The sequence below is a fragment of the Propithecus coquereli genome, unplaced genomic scaffold (genome assembly GCF_000956105.1).
Source record: "Propithecus coquereli isolate 6110/MARCELLA unplaced genomic scaffold, Pcoq_1.0 Scaffold273, whole genome shotgun sequence".
Lineage (NCBI taxonomy): Eukaryota > Metazoa > Chordata > Mammalia > Primates > Indriidae > Propithecus > Propithecus coquereli.
Window position 1 is genome coordinate 1593646 of NW_012148319.1, and position 19636 is coordinate 1613281.

Consider the following 19636-nt stretch of genomic DNA (forward strand, 5'->3'; position numbering starts at 1 on the left):
TGTTGGGAGTATTTCTTCTACCTAAATGTCTTATTCACATAAGTATCTGCCATGATAGGTCATTCTGGCTAGTCTTTTCTCCTACCGTGGTTTTGTTGACTCAAACTCATATCTTAAACATACATATGGCATGAGGATTATACATACCTTTCAGTGAGATGATTTTCATGCTGGGGGGGGGGCACATTCTACCTATGCATATTTCTGTGTCGATCTTCATGAAGCTTTAGAAGATTTTCTTCACAGGTTAAAGTTTTGGGGCTAGGATGCAATGCAGCCTTGTCTTTTGGCTGATTTGATTTCAGGGAGAGGTCTTGAACTTTAGATTTGGCTGAAGGAGCATTACGTTCTTCTGGCATTCCAAATTCACCTGGTTTTCCTGAACTCTCCTTTTCACTGCCCAGCCTTGAAGGAGTAAACTCTGAGTTTTCTGCACAGCCACTGGAAGTCTGGGGTAAACCATCCACTTCCTTTCCAACATCAGCTCCTTTCTGAGGGGGAGAACTTGAAAGAGCCACCACGTCTGTATCATCAGCTAAGAGAGAAGTATCGCTGAATTTAGAAGAACTTGCTGTTGCTTGCTGTGGTGCTGTAGCTTCATCAGGAACTGTAGATTCATTTGGAGGAGTGCTAGAGAAACAAGGTTCCTCTCCATCAGAGTCATCCTCAACACAGGCCTCAAAGAAGCACTCGATATCTTCCTTGTCATCTAAGCCAGAGTCGGTAGTGTCTAGTGGCAATGGAGTGTTGCTTTTCTCCTCTATGTACTTGGTGACCTCCCCACAATCACTGTCATGAGATGAGAGAGATAAGTAGGAATAAAAGTCCCCTTTTCTCAGCTGAATGGGCCGATGAGAATGCTCCAACACTTTCTCCTTGATTTGAGTTAATGAAGTAGGAGCAGCCACCTCAGTTTCAGGTTGAGATTTACTTTTTAGGGCTGTTGAAGCCATGTCAATGATTTCCTTAACAAAGTTGTGTACTGAGCAATCTTCAGCATCTTTTTGATGCAAAACATCTGGCTCACAGTTGCAACAGGAAGTGTTGTCGCTGATAGAAGCATTTTCCTCTGTTTCATTTTGTTCAAGTGCTAGGCAGCAACCAGCAGATTTTCCAGTCATACTTGGTGCATCATCAGATGAAGATTTCAGTACATCAGAGTCTTGTCTGTTGTTAACCCTGGTTTCTAAAGCCATTTCTGGGCAAGACTTCTCAGTGGGAGTACAAGCAGTGCTTTGATTTTCAAAATGATGGTAATTTGGACATTTCTTTGGAAGATATCGAAGAGTTTGGGGAACAAATTGCTTTTCAGCAGTATTTGAATCATCTGAACTATCCATAAATCCTTTACACTTACAATGCTCACTCTCTGAAATCTTTTTCACATTTGAACCAGGATTTGGGACATTCAGTTTGTCCCCTTGCCTTTCTGGAACACTTTCAATATTGCCATTTTCCATGTCAGCCACATACGGATCTTTATTAACTTTGAAAATATTTTTCTTATTTTCACCCTTTGTCCCTAACTCACGGGTATGCGAGGGATTCTTACCATTTCCATTATTTTCAGATTGACATTTTATGGAGCCATTTAGAAGGGCCTCAATGTTCAGGGTATCAGAGGGATTGGTCATCTCACTACTACGTACATCTTTACTGCCCTTTATCTCTTCACTGAGATTGCACCTTTTCTTATCTCTTGTCAAAGACAATTTTGGCCTAATCCAGGTCTGCAATTCATTCTTTATATAGTCTAGCCCCGATATCAAGTTGCATTCTTCATAAATTTCATCATCTGTTGCAATACTGGAGTCATCATCCTCATCTTTGATGCACAGCTCTTCTTCAGTTAAGGTGAGTGTAGAACTGGAGAGAAGGTCGCTGTCATCTTCATCATCAGTGCAAGCAGAGGTACAAGAGACATTAACAATCATGCTGACATTGACATCGCTTTCATCAGCCACAGAGCGAGACAGGCGCTTCCTGAATGATGCATTCGATTCCGGGATCTTGTTCTTGTGTAACATAATATCTTCTGAGCAAAGAGAGAGCTCGTCACTGCTGCTAAGTTCTGTAAGAGATGCTGCTGAGTCTTCGTTGATAGAAGATGCTATGTCCAATGACATCTGGCCAGTAAAGGACATCTTTTGGGAACCGCTTTGGAGAGTGATATCAGAAACACTTCGCTTTATCTTTTGCTCTGAGGGGCTCTGGATATTCTCCAAACGATTCAGTAGATCTAATGTTCTTTTACTCAGTTCACCAACTGAGCCACTGCTCACACTTATATCCCCAGAGCTGTGACAGCTAAAAAGATCTTCATTGCTTTTATAGGATGTCAACCAACTTTCTAAAGAAGTGCTTCGCTGGAGGCTGTCACCGCCATTTTTAAAGATGCCCAATCCAAATAAATCACCCCCTGGAGAAAGGGACTCAGCAGATGAACTACGAGATACAAGGGAGAGCTGTTTGGCATTCTGTATTCCAGTTAATGTCTTTTCTATATCACCACTTTTATATGAAATGCGATCCATTTCATGGGATGCACTTGCCAAAATCCTTTCATGGGGAGGTGCATCTGGTTGTAACTCTGTAGCCTGATGTTTAGATTTGTAGGATTTTTTATCAAAATAAAAACCACGAAGCAGGGGATCCTCCACATGTGCTTTTTCACTTTGTGACTGTTTCATTATCATTGGTAATTTGAGTTTCGAGCCTTGGAGGTATGAGTAATCGTAAAATGTAAACACATCATGTTTTCCTTGTAATTCTTCTCCCAAACAATCAGGGGTATGTTTGGTAACACTGTTTAAATCTCCAACTTTTCCATTTACAGAACCCACTGGTGAAATGGATGACTGAGAGCTATTTGGAAGCTTAATGCATTCCCCCTCATCTTTAAATTTTTGCTTTAACACGTTAACTGCATCTCCCACTTGTGGGTCCAGATGTTCAGTTTCAAGGTTACTTGGGGATCCATCTACCACATTGAGCAAGCACATTTCAGAGTTGGTAGTGGTTTCCGTGTCTCCTTCACTGACGATTCCGCTCTCACTGCCTGAATTCTGGCTCGTGTCTCCTCCATGGCATGGGCAGGGCTTCACCAAATTGGAACCCCCTAGAATATCTGGCAGAGATTTGGTAGATGAAAATGAAGAGTCTTTACTGAGACTCTTAGTTAAAACATTAGGCTGTGTCATGCCAGTGAACTTTGGATCGTTTTTCAGAAATGGCATGTGGTTTTCCTCATAGAGTTCAACATTGTGGAGGCTGTATACTTGGTAAATGTGTGGACTGGAGGGGACAGTAATATTTGAGGCATACTGAGATCCCCCATGGTCACCTGCCTCCTCTTCATAACCAGGGTCCTCACTACTTGTCTCTTCGAGTTTCAAGGAAGGCATGACAGGTTGGGGTTCATGATCAAGATCATTTGATTCTTCATTCAAACTAATTAACTTGTTACTTATATCTGTTTCATCCCATTCCAGGGCATCCTCATTCATCCCATTTAGGTCCATCAAGCCAGGATCAATCACATTCAAAGTCTCCTGTATTGGAGGAAGGGAAAAAAGAAGAAGAATTAGGGAAAATAAGCATGAAAAGTTTACCCATTCAAAATCCCTTGGAAGAGTCAAGAAAGAAAACTGCCCCAAGCATGGATTTGAAACATAGCATAATTATCAACTCTATTTCTCTCTGGAATAACATCCAAAAATTATTGAAATAGGCTTTTCTATCAATAGCAACCTGTCACTGAAGGCAATAACATAGATTACAATGTAAGACTATTAGACTCAAACTGTAATTTATGGAATTAACCATTTCCTATTGATTCCTTTACATTTTAAATCTTGGACTGGGTGAAGATAAAACTGCCAGGTAAATGAAGGTAAAAAGAGTACAGCCTATGACATCTCTTCAGGTACATCCACACTGACACTATTTGAGTTACAGAAGCCATAGTAGAATACCACCTGCAGCCACAAATGGCAAACTCCCTCTTGCCTCTATTCCTGGGTTCTCCAGTTGAAGTAGCTTTTGCCCAGGGACTCAGAATAGAATTGTTGCTGTCATGGGCCAGAGGATCTTGACTGTGAACCCCTTCTTCTGTCTTTCTTTTCAGGGCTCTGCCTCTTCAGATCTTGGCCCTGATGCCCATCAGACTCAAGATGAGCAACAGTTTATTGGTTTCCTCATCTGTAGCTTCCTGGACCCTGAGTGCTCCAGGGAGGTTCCTTAATCACAGTTCTCTTAGTCCCTTTCTTCCCTAGTCTCTCTCTATGACAGAGATTTCACTTTGATCCTTGTCAACTTGTATCACTACTGTCAGTCCTTCCCTTATTTGTTATAGGGAGGAACCTCCCCATCAAGCCCACCTCCAGCCCCAGAATAACTATCTGAAGACTTCCCTAACGCCCAAGGATGAAATAGCCCAGATTCCCTTATGCTGCTCTCTGCCTGCCCACTTGGGACCCTTGATCTTTCCTTGGACTTCCTGTCTTTACCCCTGTTTAGGTAAAGCTTGACACATTCTGGGACACAGTAGCTGGCTGGGCTCCTGGACTCTGTCCAGATTCCTCCACCATCCTTATTTGCTGTCCCCCTGTCTGAATTCATGCTATAGTCAAAAAAGGTGATATATATACTGCAGGCCCTGACGGGCTCACCTACAGACAGAAACACAAACAGAACTTCAAAGTTAGCTTCTGCTTATGCAAGGCAGCCAGGCAGATGTGCATGGCACTAGAACTAGCAGACAGGTTGAAGGGCTGACTTTGCTGCTTATCAGCTGCATGGCCTTGGGCAAGTTGCTTAACCTTTCTGAGCCCCAGAAATCACCTGTAAAATGGGGATAGCACTATCTATCTTTCAATATCTTCATGAGTGTTAAATGAACTAATGCTTGTGAAGTGCTGAGAAGGCAGTTAGTATGAGGCAGCTTTAATTCTTAATGTATGTAGAATTGCTCTAGAGTGGCCTTGAGTCAATTCACAAAGGGCTCCCCCTGCCAACCTCATTCTCTCCTTCTCATCATTCCTTCCCATTTGCTACTAAAACCACAAAGAATTCATGACATGGTAGGTAGAGAGAGGTGTCACGCAGTATCCTAGGTCAGAATATTTGCATGACAAGTCAGAATTATTTTAACTGCCTGCTTCAAAAACAGACCATGATGCTTTTATTCCTCAGGAGTGGGGGAAAAGCTTCACCTGCAGTATATTAGCAGAACTTTCCTAAGAAGCCCTCAATCCTTCCTAAAACTAATAGTTAAAGGATACCACACAAACACATTAAGTATAAAATACCCATTAGCACTTTATTATACTAGATATGTAAGAGATTATCTGCACAGTCTACTTAAGTTTAAAAGAGTCCAGTTACAAAGTAAACATTAATTAAGGGATATTTTTAAATTTTCTAACAGAAATCTTTCCTGCTGCCAATGTTATAGCAGTTAATCTAGTACACCAGCAATCATCACAGTCGCTTAGATATGGAGTACATTCACTGTGATGAATTTTTATTAGAATTTCTGTTTATTCTTTGCCTGCTGATAAAGGAAGTACTAATGACTGGTTAGTATGGCTAATGAATGTTAAAATCTTCAGCTGGAGGAACAATCAATCAGTCTAATCAAATAGTATATTAATTTCAAATACTATCTTGGCTGACACTGTACTCTGAGAGTGCTAATAAATAATTGAACCAGTCTTTCAAAGGAGCTCTCTTTGTAACTCTCTGGCTGACTTTAACATTTAGCAGCACAGATTCTCCACGAGGGTCCCAAACCTGGGGGCTCGCAAGGAGACACAGGAATTGTGCCATCTGGATATGCCACAAGCTAAGCCCAAGTGGTGCCTACAACTCAGACTCTTCTTCCATGACACAGTTGTTTTCTGACCAATTGCTGCCTTTATGGCTTTACAAATTCAAGCCTAAGAAAGTATAAAACTTACAGCAGCACCTAAAGGAACAAATCCTTTGCTCAGTAAAGCACAATTGGCCCTCCATAGCCATGGATTCATGTATTCAACCAACTGCAGATGGAATATATTTGGGAAAAAAAAATCTATAAAGTTCCGAAAAGCAAAACTTGAATTTGCCCTGTGTGTGCCAAGTACTACGTTGAATCCATGTGAATAAAGTTATGTGTAGGCATTGTATTAGATATTATAAGTAATCTAGAGATGATTTAAAGTATATGGAGGATGTATGTACATTATATGCAAATACTACCCCATTTTATATCAGGGACTTAAGCATCCAAGGATTTTGATCTGTCCAGAGGGTGAGGGTGGAGTACCAAGGGACAACTATAGTTGCACTGTAATAATAATTTTGCACTATAGAGTGCAAAATTTTCACAGGAAAAGACTAAACTTTGGGATTTAATACTGTAATTTTCTTAATTCTCTTCTCTGATAAACCTCTTAAATTTGTTGTGATTTCTGAATTTTTTTTGTGTGTCAATTCCAGGGAATATCTGACAAGATCCATTAGAAAATCATTCATTTTAGGCATAAAAGTGCTACTCACTCTGCCCTCACTCACTCCCTTCCTGTTGTGGATTAAATTAAGTCAAGATTTTCAATAAAATCTCCATTTCCTCAGGATTTAACCTCAACCATAAAACATACCCCTGGGGCAAGAAAGTGGAAAAAGTTTCCAAGAAGAAGGACATTAGAATATTTATATAACCAAAAAAGTTAACTCTGAATAAAAAGATATGCATATACAGAGATGTAACTGATGGGAAAATTATTTGGTTAATTGCTGTCTGTGATGACAGCCCAACATAGCCAATAATACTCAAGCTAATTGAGCATTTGTTTTTGTTGCTGTTGTTTTCCTAAAAGAATTGTTTGGTACTTTTTTAAAAGGCAAAAAATGTTCCTGTCTTTGATAAAGTGGTAAATCTAAATGGATTTAGATAAAATCAAAGAGTATTTGAATGAAACCAAATGGATGGTGAGTAGTAAATGAGGTTCCAACAGAAGAGCTGCAATTCCAAACCTAATTCTAAATTAAATTAATTTGTATACAGGACTTTCACTCATAAACTTGTTTCACGGGTACAGAATTTTGGCCTAAACCAAGGGCACTATATAAATAATTGCACATAAACACATCCATACAGATCTGCTCAAGAAACAAATGGAATTAATTGGTGCTAGTTTATTTTATTATTATTATTCTTGGAAGTATTTATTTATATTAGCACAATATATACAGAGAAAGTAACTAAAAGTGGCTGGAGAAATGATGATGATGATGAAGGAACCAAGATTTCAATTGTAGTGGGCAATACATATCTGAATTAACCTCCTCTCTACTTGTATGGCTTTAATTGAGTTAGATTTTCCAGGATTGCATTTCCAGCATTTTCTTAAAATTTTAAGTTAAATGGTGGGTGTTTATAAGAGATGAGAAACACATTAGCTAAAGAGCTGAGATGAGGGAACTTGACAATCTACAAAGCAACAACCTAAAAGAGATCTGATATACCTGCCTCTGTATCTCCTTTAATTTCCTTTAAAAAGTTACATCTTTTGAAAGACTTTCTCTAAAAGGTCTCAAAAAGACTAGGGTGAACTGAATGTTCCAGTCAAACTTCTGGTGCTCAGAATGGGCAGAACCATTAGGAGATCTTGCAGTTTGTGTTCCCCCTATTTATTCTAGAGGCAGGAATTTATTGAGAAGCAGCACATGCAAAAACCTCGGAGGAAAGATTTATCTGTAGAAAAGTAGAGTACGACAAAACATAACAATAAATAAAATGACAAAAACATAAACAGTATTAACTCGAAGTGAATAAAGATATATGTATCTACTTTAGAGTGAAAAGCAGAACATATGGTGGTTTGAGGAGGTGATGGAGAGGAGGAAGAAAATAATATATAGATTAGGGTGGGAAAATCCATTTAAACAAGGGGAAGTCCAATATTCATATATTCACTCTGCTTTTTTTGGTGCAATATTTTTCCTAGCCCTCACCCAAACCTACAACCAAGTGTCTGAGTATTAGCTACATAATTATTTTCCTAAAGTAGACTTAGGTAGAAATTTTATAAAAACAACAGCAAGAACCAACAGCTAGCTCTCAGAAAACAGAAAGATAACTTTTAAGAGAACCCTGAGTTTGTAGTACTCTGCCTCTTGTCGAACAGGAAATGGATTCAGAGTTAGCAAGAAACAATACAGAAGATACAAATAGGATAAAAAGAAAAATGCTCACATTTATCAGCCATTTTGGGATTGGGGCAGAAACTCAAACAGATCTGGATTTGAATCCTGGATCTTCCCTTCCATATGTTAGCTGTGTGATTCTGGGCAAGTTATTTAACTTCCATATGCCTCAGTTCTAACGTCTATATATCTGCAACAATCACAGCACATTGTGTCTACCTAAAAGACTGCTGGGAGTTTTAAATTAAAAAACGAATGTAAAGTCCTATGGGGAGGGTGTGGCACACAGGAGGGGTACAATGACTGGCAGCTATCAGCATATATTCCCTGTGCTGAAGTGAAGCGAGGACAGTATGGCTGAATGTTAAATAACTACAACGGTGTTTCTGTTAAGAATAGTGGTTGGTTGACTAACCTCTTTAGTACAACCACATGCATGGGATTCGATGAAACAGACAGTGATTAGTCCCCTTACTCACTCCCACTGCACTATACATGGGGTGATGCATTTGTCTTTGCATACCCTAGCTGGGTTTATCCTGTAGGGATAACCAAATGAGAAAAGACACCTGTTCCGCCCTCAGCAAGGCCCATAGCTCAAGGACTTTCTATTTCCTGAAAATAATCTTTTTTTAACAGGCAGGTACATTGTCTGTGAAATTCTATCACAACTGACACATTAGAGCAATCAAATCCTGCTCACTATATATCAGATTGACAATAATGTTAAAGTAACTTGTCTCAGCTCAGAAAATGCTTTGAAAGTCTATCTCACACTAATGATCAAAAACTGTTCTAGTGAATGCTCTTCTTCAATAACAAAGCTGATCAGAAACTCAAAACAGACAAGTAAAATCCAAAGTCATCTTACAAATCTCACTAAAATGAGTACTGACATGGACATATTTCCTAGTCTTGATGACACAGATAATTCTGAGATAGTTGAAAATGAAAAATCCACTAGATGTTGTTTTAAAGTAAGTTTTATAACAGTAAAAATTGCCTTTGTTCTCAATAGGGACTAGGGACAAAAGGGAGTCCGATAATGAGATGCAGGGGTTTTCCTCCCATAAATAAACTTCATGAGGGCAGGGGCTTTGTCTGTCCTGTCTCCACTAGAGACTTAAAACAGTGCTTTGCATAGAGCAAATTCTCAAAATATATTTACTGAATGAAATAAGAGAACATGTCTTGCCCATGGCCTCATGAACTGTTGAAGGGACCTGGAGAAAAGTCCTAGGGTTAAGCAGGGCTGTGGCAAAACCACCAGGAGAATCACTAACTTTAAAACTGGTGCCACCTCTCAGTTATAAAAGCTAATAGCCTTAAAAACATGCTCAATGAAAGGAGCCAGACATTTAAAAAAAATAAATAAATAAAAAAGTCATATATTATGTGATTCCATTTCTATAAAATACCCACAATAGGGAAATCCATAGAGACAGAATGAAGATTGGTGGTTGCGGGGAGGGAGGAATAGGAAGCAATTGCTTAGTAGGCAGGGAGATTCCTTTTGGAGTGATGAAAATGTTTTGAAAGTAGAGTGGTGGTTGCACAACATTGTGAATGTACTAAATGCCACTGAATTGCTCACTTTAAAATGATTAATTTTATGTAAATTAAGGAAAAGTCACTGATTAAACAAAAAAAACCACTGGGAACTTCAGACAGGGCAGGTCCTAGAGGCTGGTGTGTGAGGAAATAAGCGCAGGATGTGCTGGAAAGTAGCCTGAAGGGGGTGTCCAGTTCCCCAGTAAAACTGCGGTTGACATAGGAGCACAGTCCTACCCTGTTCTCTACCTTTCCTGTCCTCTAGCACCAGTCTTGCAAGGAAAGCAGAGTGGAGAAACCATGGAGGCCACAGAATGTTTAGGAAACTCTTCAATTGTTCTAACACCTCTTCCCTCAACTCCAAACACAGTAGCCCATCTTGACTATCTATTTAAATTTTCACCCCCCAAAAAACCTATTTAATACTTTTGAATTTGATTATGTGTATGAATAATAGTTTGCAAGAACTTTTTTTTGAGACCAAAAAAATAAAAAAATAAAAAAAAAAGAACCCTCTATTATTAAAATGCCCATTCCTTGTAGCCTGAAATTCTACAATTCTACCATTCCTTTCTATAAGCCTTTTCCTTTAAAGAGTAATTTTTCCACATTTAATTGTTTTTTGTTTTTTTGAGACAGGGTATTGCTCTGTTGCCTGAGCTAGAGTGCGGTGGCGTAATCACAGTTCACTACAACCTCAAACTCCTGGGCTTGAGCAATCCTCCTACCTCTGCCTTCTGTGTAACTGGGACTACAGGAGTGCACCACCATGTCCAGCTAATTTTTTCTTTTTTTTTTTGCAGAGATGGGAGTCTTTTGCTCAGTCTAGTCTCAAACTCCTGGCCTCGGCCTCCCAAAATGCTAGGATTACAGGTGTGGTCTCCCAAAGTGCTAGGATTACAGGTGCGAGCCACTGTGCCCGGCCTCCCAAGAACTTTAAAGCTCCATAAACAAGGCAATCCTCAGTCTGTAGGAAGGAATTCCACAGAAAAGAGATACACAAAATATAATTCTTTCTTCCATTTCTTCCTGTAACTTCAGTTTCCCTGCAGGGTCTGCCCCACAGAAGTTCTCTTTTGATTAAGAAGCTGTAGTATAATAGGAAATATATTTGGTCTTTGTCCCAGGTTCCTGGAACAGAGCCCCTAAAACCCTTGGAATTTTGTGAGTGAGAGTGTCTCTTGTTATTCATAATGGCCCCTTTTGATCACGCCTGAGTTTATGCTAATGAGGTGACTTAGGATAGGGTCCCAAGATAGCCTTAGGATGCGGTTGTTCACCAGAAAGACCAAAGGATTAGAAGGTAGTAACTTTCAGCTCCACCTAAGGACCTCTGGGAAGGCGAAGGGGAGCTGGAGATTAAAGCTCTATAAAAATTCTTGACCAATGAGATTTGATGAGCTTCCAAGTGGCAGAACACCTGAAAGTGCTTCGAGAGTGGTGTACCTGGAGAGGCATGGAAGCTTTGCCCACCCACTTGCCCTACGCTTCTCTTATAGATCTGGCTGTTCCTAAGTTGTATCCTTTGTTATAAACTGGTAAACATAAGTAAAGAGTTTCCCTGAGTTCTGCCAGCCATTCTAGCAAATTGTGGAACCTAAAGAGGGGGTTGTGGGTATTTCTAGCCTGTGAATTAGAAGTATGGGGACTTGTGCTATAGGTATCTGAAGTGAAGGCAGTCTTGTGGGCCTGAGCCCTTTAACTTGTGGGATCTGATACTAATTCCAGGTGGTGTCAAAATCAGATTAAATGTTAGGACACTCAGTTGGTGTCTGGAAAATGGAGAGCTGCTTGGTGTGGGGAAAAAACCCACACATTTTCTGTCAGCAGTGTGTATAGAAAAAGTGTTTTTATAGAGAAGCAAGATATTTGTTCTAATAAATTAGAGAAATTTACAAGTCATAATTTCTAAATAATTCTTTGGTGTAATAACTTCAATGTTGGTAGTATTAAAGCTAGGTGGCAATAGATGAATGCCTTACAACAAGCTATGTTTTTCTCAAATAAGTTAATTTTTGTATAAATCATTATTCACATTTGTTAAGCATCTACTTATAGGAAAAAAGAAACTTTCCCACTCAACTCTGAATGTTTTACTAGAAGGAACTAGAAAAATAATCTACTTTCACTAGCAAATTATTTTATCTTGACTGTTGCTTTATACATGAAAATGCTGAAATTTTTATTATACTCAGGACAGACTGAATAGAAAAATTGGTTTAGTTTTCCCTTTTCAGTCATTATTCTGTGTTTTCCTGGAATTTTCCTCCAGTTTCAAGACAGTACCTAAATTTAGAATTGTTTAAAATTGAGTTAAAAAAAAAAAGTAGGAAGAGTTTCTTAAAAGGAATTTCTCTTTCTGATCTCTTTAGTATTATGTAGAAATGAAACAAATAAAAGGAAGTCCAAAAGAAATATAACTTCAATGAAGTCGTAAAAAGCCCAACTAAAATAAAATGGGGGCATTTTCTTCATTCTACCACATGGTAAATCTATTTGGATGACAATGACAGACACACATGCCAAGTTGCACAGGTTTTTTTTCCCCCTAATGATAACATTTAGCTTCTTTTTTTTTTTTTTTTTGGAACTGCTTAGCTGTATGGTGTTTGCCTTTTCACCGTCAGGAGTTGACATAACATTTGAGTTTTGTGACCCTGGATGTAATTTTTTCCTTATTTTTGCCTGAGGGAAAAGTATACCCTTCTCCTTTCTTTATGATAATGATCTTACATTAATAAAAATCTATAATTTTTAAAACCTACAAAGCATATTGGCAGGAAAGAAGGAGGTGAATAGTTATACAAATAAGTGAAGTTTTCTAACACATGTGCTTTTCTGTGAGATAGACTTAAAGTCCCAACTTTCAGATTGAATTTTAAGAACACAATATTTTTTTCTTTTTAAATTTTTTTCTGAATCATTTTTTTAAAATTTTTATTTTTAATTATAATGGGTACATTACACTTGAATATATTGATAGGGTACATGTGATGTTTCAATACAGGTATACAATGTAAATTAATCAAATCAGGGTAATTGGGGCATCTGTCACCTCAGGCATTTAACATTCCTTTGTGTTAGGAACATTCTAATTCCACACTTTCAGTTATTTTAAAGTATACCCTAACTTATTGTTGATTATAGTCATTTTGTTGTGCTATCAAATATTGTTCATTCTATCTAATTATATTTTTAAGAACACAATATTCTTGGCATACTTGTATACTAAGGCAGCCTAGTATACAAGAAGTGCTTTGCCAATATGCAGATTTGCCTGAAAAGCCACACATCAAATAACACAGTTCATCTGTGTTCAGGATCTGTGTCCTTTACAAAGTTGTATTTGTGGAGAGAATTTTGTGTCTTCATTCTCAATGAGGGTACACATGAGGAGTCAACATTGTATCATTGCTGTTTTTAATTGTTTACTCCTCCCAGATAAATAGGGTGTGGTTTTTGTTGGTTTTTTTTTAATTCTCAGACTATGATTACAACTCATCATTTCATAAATAAATAAATAAATAAATAAAATGTTGGTTAATTTGAATTAGCAAATTAAGAATGACCAAAAAGGGCATACATTATCTTAGTCTCTCTTTCATCTTACCTACACCAGTCAACACTTGTCTTGCTTTTCTCATGGTTATCATCTGACTGGCACAAGGTTTAGGCTGATTAATAGGCAGCTCGGCTATGATTCATTTTCTTAAGATGGTTTAACCCTTGTTTCTACAGCTGATTTTATATCATTTGATTTATATCTTTGCTTTAATAGCTTCTGATAAAGTTAATTGTTTTTAGACTTAGGGGAGACTAAAAAGTCTCAGAATTGCTAGAACACCTCCGTTAAAGCTATCATTGTCTCCTCCATAAAAATGACTGGAAAATTTACTAGTTACACCTGATGCTGGAAAGGTTGCTTGAAGTTTCAGGATGAATTTTCCTAGATGGTAATAAATACCTTTGAAATAAGTTTCCAAGAGATTTTATACTCTGATTCCTAGTCTAGAATCCCTAGACATATTAAAAATGTAGACTCCCAGGGGGATTTTCTTTTTGCAATCTCAAGGGGAAAACACTAAGGATCCTGAGATCTGATTAAATTTAAAAACTCAATCTTGATTAGAATAGAAGTTCTGGTCCTGGGCTCTCATGGAGGCTCTTAAGAGTTTTAAAAGTCAGGACCTTAATTCAAACTGTAACCCAAATCAAGATGCCCAAATCAAAGAAATATAAATTTCGATCTAGAGAAAAATGATCTCAAAATGTAAGTTCATTTTGTACATAAAAAAAAAGCAATATTGGAGGTTTAGGGTCACTTTAATCCCCTAAAATCCTTTTGCAATGCAAAAAACGAAAACAAAAAAAATTAAACAAAAAAACCACAAAACAACTATTAATATAAGCCCCGAACACTTTGGATATGGGTCTGGAAGCTGACAATTAGGATTCTGTGTTCAGTTTATATATAAGCATTGAGAGGCAAGACACTAGCCAGCCAGTAGAGCTAATTACCTGGGTCAGACCTGCTGAATGTACTACTCCAGGCACCGGACAATTATAGCATTTGTGAAAGATATCTCTGCGTTGCTTGCACTCAGGGCAGAGTGTAGCGTATTTTGCACTACATAAACCTTGGTTGTTTTTTTCTCTGAACAAATAGCAAGTAATCAAGGAAATATAACGCCAGATGACCTCCACCCTTTACCAAACCAACAATGTTTTTCAAAGGCCTACTCTACAAGACATTCTTTTGGCAAACGTCATCGCTACTATTAGGAAGCACACGGAACATTTGGATAAATAGAGATCCCTTGTGTTTACCTGCAGATAGGTGCTGCAGTAAGCTGACAATGACTTCATTTTTTTCTCTAAAATTGAAGTCCCCCCCACCAAATTAATCATTTTCCTTCATTATTAGTAAAGGTACTAGATGAGCTGTGACTCCATAAACTTTAGGGACTCATTTATTATGTTGCCTGATCAGACCGTGCGTTTATTTACACAGTGTACCCATAAAACCCAGCTTTCATTAGTGCTGGGGAGGAATAGTCCTGCTCCTTTTGCTGGGGAAGGTGAAGCTGGAGAAGATAATTAACCATGAAACAATAAGGAGGCTTGCTGGGTAAGCAGTAGTGTGAAAACAGTTACTCCTCACAAAAGAGGGGAAATTAGCTTGCTGGATAAAAAAGGAAGTGTCAGATTGAAGACTGAAAGGCCTGCCAACAGAAGTAGATAGCTCTATGCATCATTAATGAAATTTTTTAACACTTAAACGCCACAGCTGTCCACATTTAAATGCATGTAAATGCCATGTGTTTCCAGAGATCAATATGCATGTTAAAATATTTCTTTTCCCCTTAAACTTCTAGATGTTGTCTCTGTTTCATTTCACCTACTTTCTTTCTAAGAATAAAAATGCACCAGCTTTCTCAGCCTTGTGTCCTGATTTCCAAAGCCCACGTACACCAAGCATCCTGGAGATGGGCAGCATGCTCATTATATTTTAACAAACACATTATTTTACATTCATAATACCGACATTTTATTATAGTAAACAAAAAGTTTGTTTTGATTTTGCTACTTCACAGAGTGAAGACTTATGATGTGTGGTTCCTTTCAAAACTTCCTCCTGGAGCATTAGTGCTCCCTGAAGCATCCCCATTTTGGCAGAAATTCAGTTCTGTGCAGTGCCAAAAGAAATAGAATAAACAAACACTGCTCCATGCAGCTGGCGAGATAATTTACATATTACTGCACACCAAACATGAAGACCTGAATATGGATTAGAACTACGGTGATGACACAAATGTCATATAGATAAAGAGAAACAAAATTCAACACATCGTTGTTTATTTTACCACTGCTACTGTATTGAGAGCTGCTCAGAAAGAAGAAAATGGAGGAATTGCTTTTTGAAAATTGGACTCCCTTCCGTATTTGAAGTGGGTTCTTTCAGACTGTAAAACAAAAAAACAAAGGAGCGAAAAGGCATAGGTTATTTTGGATCTCCTAATATTCTCTGCTTTTGCCTGTGAGTTAAAACAATTTTAATGTGTGTCAATTTGGACAAGGTGGGTTAGTGATTTACAGGAATAACCTTTAAAATACAAAGAACCTGAATTCTTATCTAGCCTTTTCTCCAACCTTCATAATTGCAGCTGAACACTGAGCTCTTTAATTGAGAATAAGGTCCTTGGTTAGGGAGGTCAAGTAGCCAATATGGGCCCATTAGAGCTCCTTCAGAAAACGCCATCCAGTGGAAGGATTTGCCCAGAGTGCTCAGTCTTCTCTCAGCCCCGCATATGCAGATTCCTGCAAATCAGTTGACCCTTCCTGACCTCAGCTAGATGTATTGATGTCCTAGGGAAGAAGGGACATCTCTCTGGATATTTAGTGTTGTAACTCCTTTTCTGATTCTTGGGGATGACAAGAAATACATGAAGAGCTAAGAAAGTAACACAAATAATGATGATGGTGATAGGGTGAGGAATAAAGAGAATGTGAGATGTTTTAGTCTATCTCACATTAAAATTCTTCTGCATTAGACAAGGTTGACTTTTCTTCACATGCAAAACCACTCTTGAAGGGTGATTATTTTAGGATATTCTACTTTAAAACCTTTAGAAGTATGATAATTATCATTATGACCTACTCTTGTTTAAGTGTAAAAAAAAAAAAAAAGGGAGAAATCAGGGCCATGTTGGTAAATCTAGTTAGTTAGAAATCATTAATGTTTAATAGTTAAGGAGTGTTCTCTAAAATTTGGGAAACAAACCATTTAAGAAAGGTTAAGGGAGTTGGAATTATTATTATTAATAAAAAGGCAAGTAAACATTCCCATAGATTTCTCATGAAAATTTGTGAAAACCTATCCCTGGACTTTTTCAAAAACTGAACAGACAATATGTTTAGGATAATTTTTACACATCACTTTCAAACCAAGCTTCTTAAAATAAATCCTTTCATTGTATTACTTCCCTAACTAGAAAAAAAATAAAAAATAAAACCCCCCCAAATACAAAACTTTTAGTGGGTATTTTCTCTTCTAAATTATTCTGTCTGCCTTTTAAGGCATTCCATCATCTGGTCCCATAAAATGACTGAAATTTAATTCTTAATGTTCCCCAAAAACTACCCTTTACTATAGTAACTACCTTATGAATATTCCCTGCTTACTTATGTCACCATGCCTTTGATCATAGTAGGTAGTCAACAAATATTTTTTGAATGAATGAATGAACCTAGTTTCTATTGCCCTCACCCAAATCTCTCAAAATTCAGTCTTAAATTCCTCTTAAGATTTCTCTGGTTACTCAGCCCTCAGTGATTTCCACCTCATTTGTTTCTTACACTAGAGATAGAACCACACAATTTAGCACTTACATTCATTTATTCATTCAACAAATGTTCACTGAATACTTATTACATAGTACTGCTCAAGCATTGAGCAGATATAAAGGTGAGTCAAGCATAGACTCACCTCTCAAGTATCTTGCAGTTTTGTATTTTTGTAATTGGTGCTGTCATTTTCATCCCAAACACAGTTTGGAATAATTATTGTCTCATCTATGTCAATATTATCTTACTATCACTACACATAGCTTGCAAATTCCTTCAGAGTGAAGATCATGTATTACTGTGTAATACCTGTATTACCTGTATTACCTGTATTACCTGTAATGCCTGTAATACCTGTATTACTGTGTAAGCAAATCCCAGAACAATGCTGAGCATCTAGCAGGTATTCAAGGGGCACTTCCTGATTATCTATCTATAGGTTCAGTTCTTTATAATCCATGACCCGATGGAATCATACAATAAACCATCCTTGCAAATAGATTAAATATTCAGAATCCTACAGCAACAAATACTAGGCTATAAATAAATAAATATTCAGATTCCAATGCTTGCATAACCTACAGTGATACATTGATGGTATTATGGCTACAGAAAGAATATTTAACATATGTTAAAATATCTTTAACTGTTCAGACCTTGGGCATATGGGCTTGCTTGTACTATTTTGTACTGTTATTCTATTGTATGTAAAAATAGCTTTTTCCATATTGGTATTTCAATTTTAACACCCTGGATGACTAAACATAGCATCTTTTCTTTGACATTCAACAAAACTTAGCCATCTATATGTTAAAAAATCATAAACACAATTCAAGTGTAACAATAGACCTAAAATATTAGACCTGAATAAAAACAAAATCAGAGCAAATCTGATCTTCTATAGTAGGATAAGAAAATTTTTTGACACCAGAGGCATTTCCACTTAAATGTTTTATCTTCAATCAAAATTTAAATGTGACTATTGCTTCATGATCAAGGAGTTGATGCAGAGGCTTAATACCTATTATTTCTAGACCAGTGCTTTGCAACATTTTCAAGTCATGACATGCAGAAAATGCTAACATAGACTTGCATACTGGGAAAGAAGGAGGTTGCTCACTGCAGAAGGCAACTAGGCTGTACTCCTCCCAGTTCTACTCCTCCCTGCCCCTGGGATGAGGGTTTCAATATCTTAGCCCACAACTAACTAATTCAGGTTATATGGCTGGGCAGATGACTATAACTTTTTGGGTGCAAAAACCATGAATATATGAGAAGATAGAAGGGTGGTTCAGTGAAGACTAAATTAATGGCAGACTGAGATAGGAAAAAATAAATAAATAAGTAGACTAAATTTATTTTGAACTTTTCAGACACGCTCATTCATTCATTCAATAAATATGTACTCAGGAAATTTATGTATATATTCACACATACATTTATTGAATACCAGGTACTAAGTAAAACAGATATGGTTTAGTCTTAGGACTTAGTAGGTCAGATTATAATTTGTGATAAAATATAAGAGATGGACTTGATCTATTTTAGGAGGCCAGGAAAAGCTTGCCTGAGGAAGTGGTTTTTGAGCTGATTTCTGGAGGATAATAAGAATCTCCTGGGAGGGAACTCAGGGTCTGGGTGAGTGGTGAAGGCAGAAGGAAGAAGCCTCTAAGGCAGGAGGAAGCATGTTGCATTTGAGGGCCCGACAATAGGCAGAGGGTCTGGCCTGCAAAGAGAGAGGATATGTGACTGGAAATAAGTCTGAGAAGCAGATAAGAGGGGATGATCAGATTAGTGTTTTTAAAAGATTACACAGGTTTCAGGGTAGAGAACAAAATAGAAGGGAGCAAAAGTTGATGTTGGGAAGGCAACATTAGAGGCTACTGCAGTAGTACAGGTAATAATAAGAATAATAACAACTAATATTATTCGACATTTTCTCTATACCAAGCAATATCCTAAGCACTGTACAGGTATTAACTTATTTAGGAGAGATTCTGGTATCTTGGACTAAGATGGTAATAGTGCAGTTAGAGTAAAGTAGATGGACTTAAGAGCTCTTTAGAAAGTAAAACCAACTGGACGTGTTGATGAGCTGGATGGACTGATAATGAGTGAGAGGATGACCCATGTTCTTTCACTTTACACAACTGAAGAGATTATGGTGTCTCTCATTGAGAAACACAATACTGGAGAAGGATCAGTTTGTCCAAGAAGACCAGTAGTTTTGTTTTGGACAAACTGAGTTTTAAATATCTTGAGGAAATCTCAGTGGAGCTGTAGAGCTGTATATAGATGTCTAGAGCTCAGAGGAGTAGTTCTTGAAGCTAAGGGCATGGGTGAGTTTGCCTAAGGAGAAAGAATAGAATGAAAATAGCATCCAGACTTGAAATCTGGGTAGAGGAAAATGAACAGAGAAACAAGAAATATAGGAATGTGGACAAGAATAGTGAGAGAGAAATTTGGGAAGGGAAAGTATTTGAGCTGAACTCCGAAGGTTAGGCAGGATTTTTGGAAGAACTTTTCTTCTATAAAATAATTAATTTTTTTA

General features: G+C 37.6%; 1 protein-coding gene across 1 annotated transcript in view; it reads right to left on the minus strand.

Annotated features, from left to right (window-relative positions):
• Nucleotides 1-19636, minus strand: part of AKAP6 (A kinase (PRKA) anchor protein 6) — a 454618-nt gene that overhangs the window by 6036 nt on the left and 428946 nt on the right. Inside the window, exon 13 of the mRNA XM_012647884.1 lies at nt 148-3551. Within this exon, the coding sequence (XP_012503338.1) occupies nt 189-3551 (3363 nt within the window). The 3' untranslated portion in view covers nt 148-188. The remainder of the gene's footprint in view (nt 1-147; nt 3552-19636) is intronic.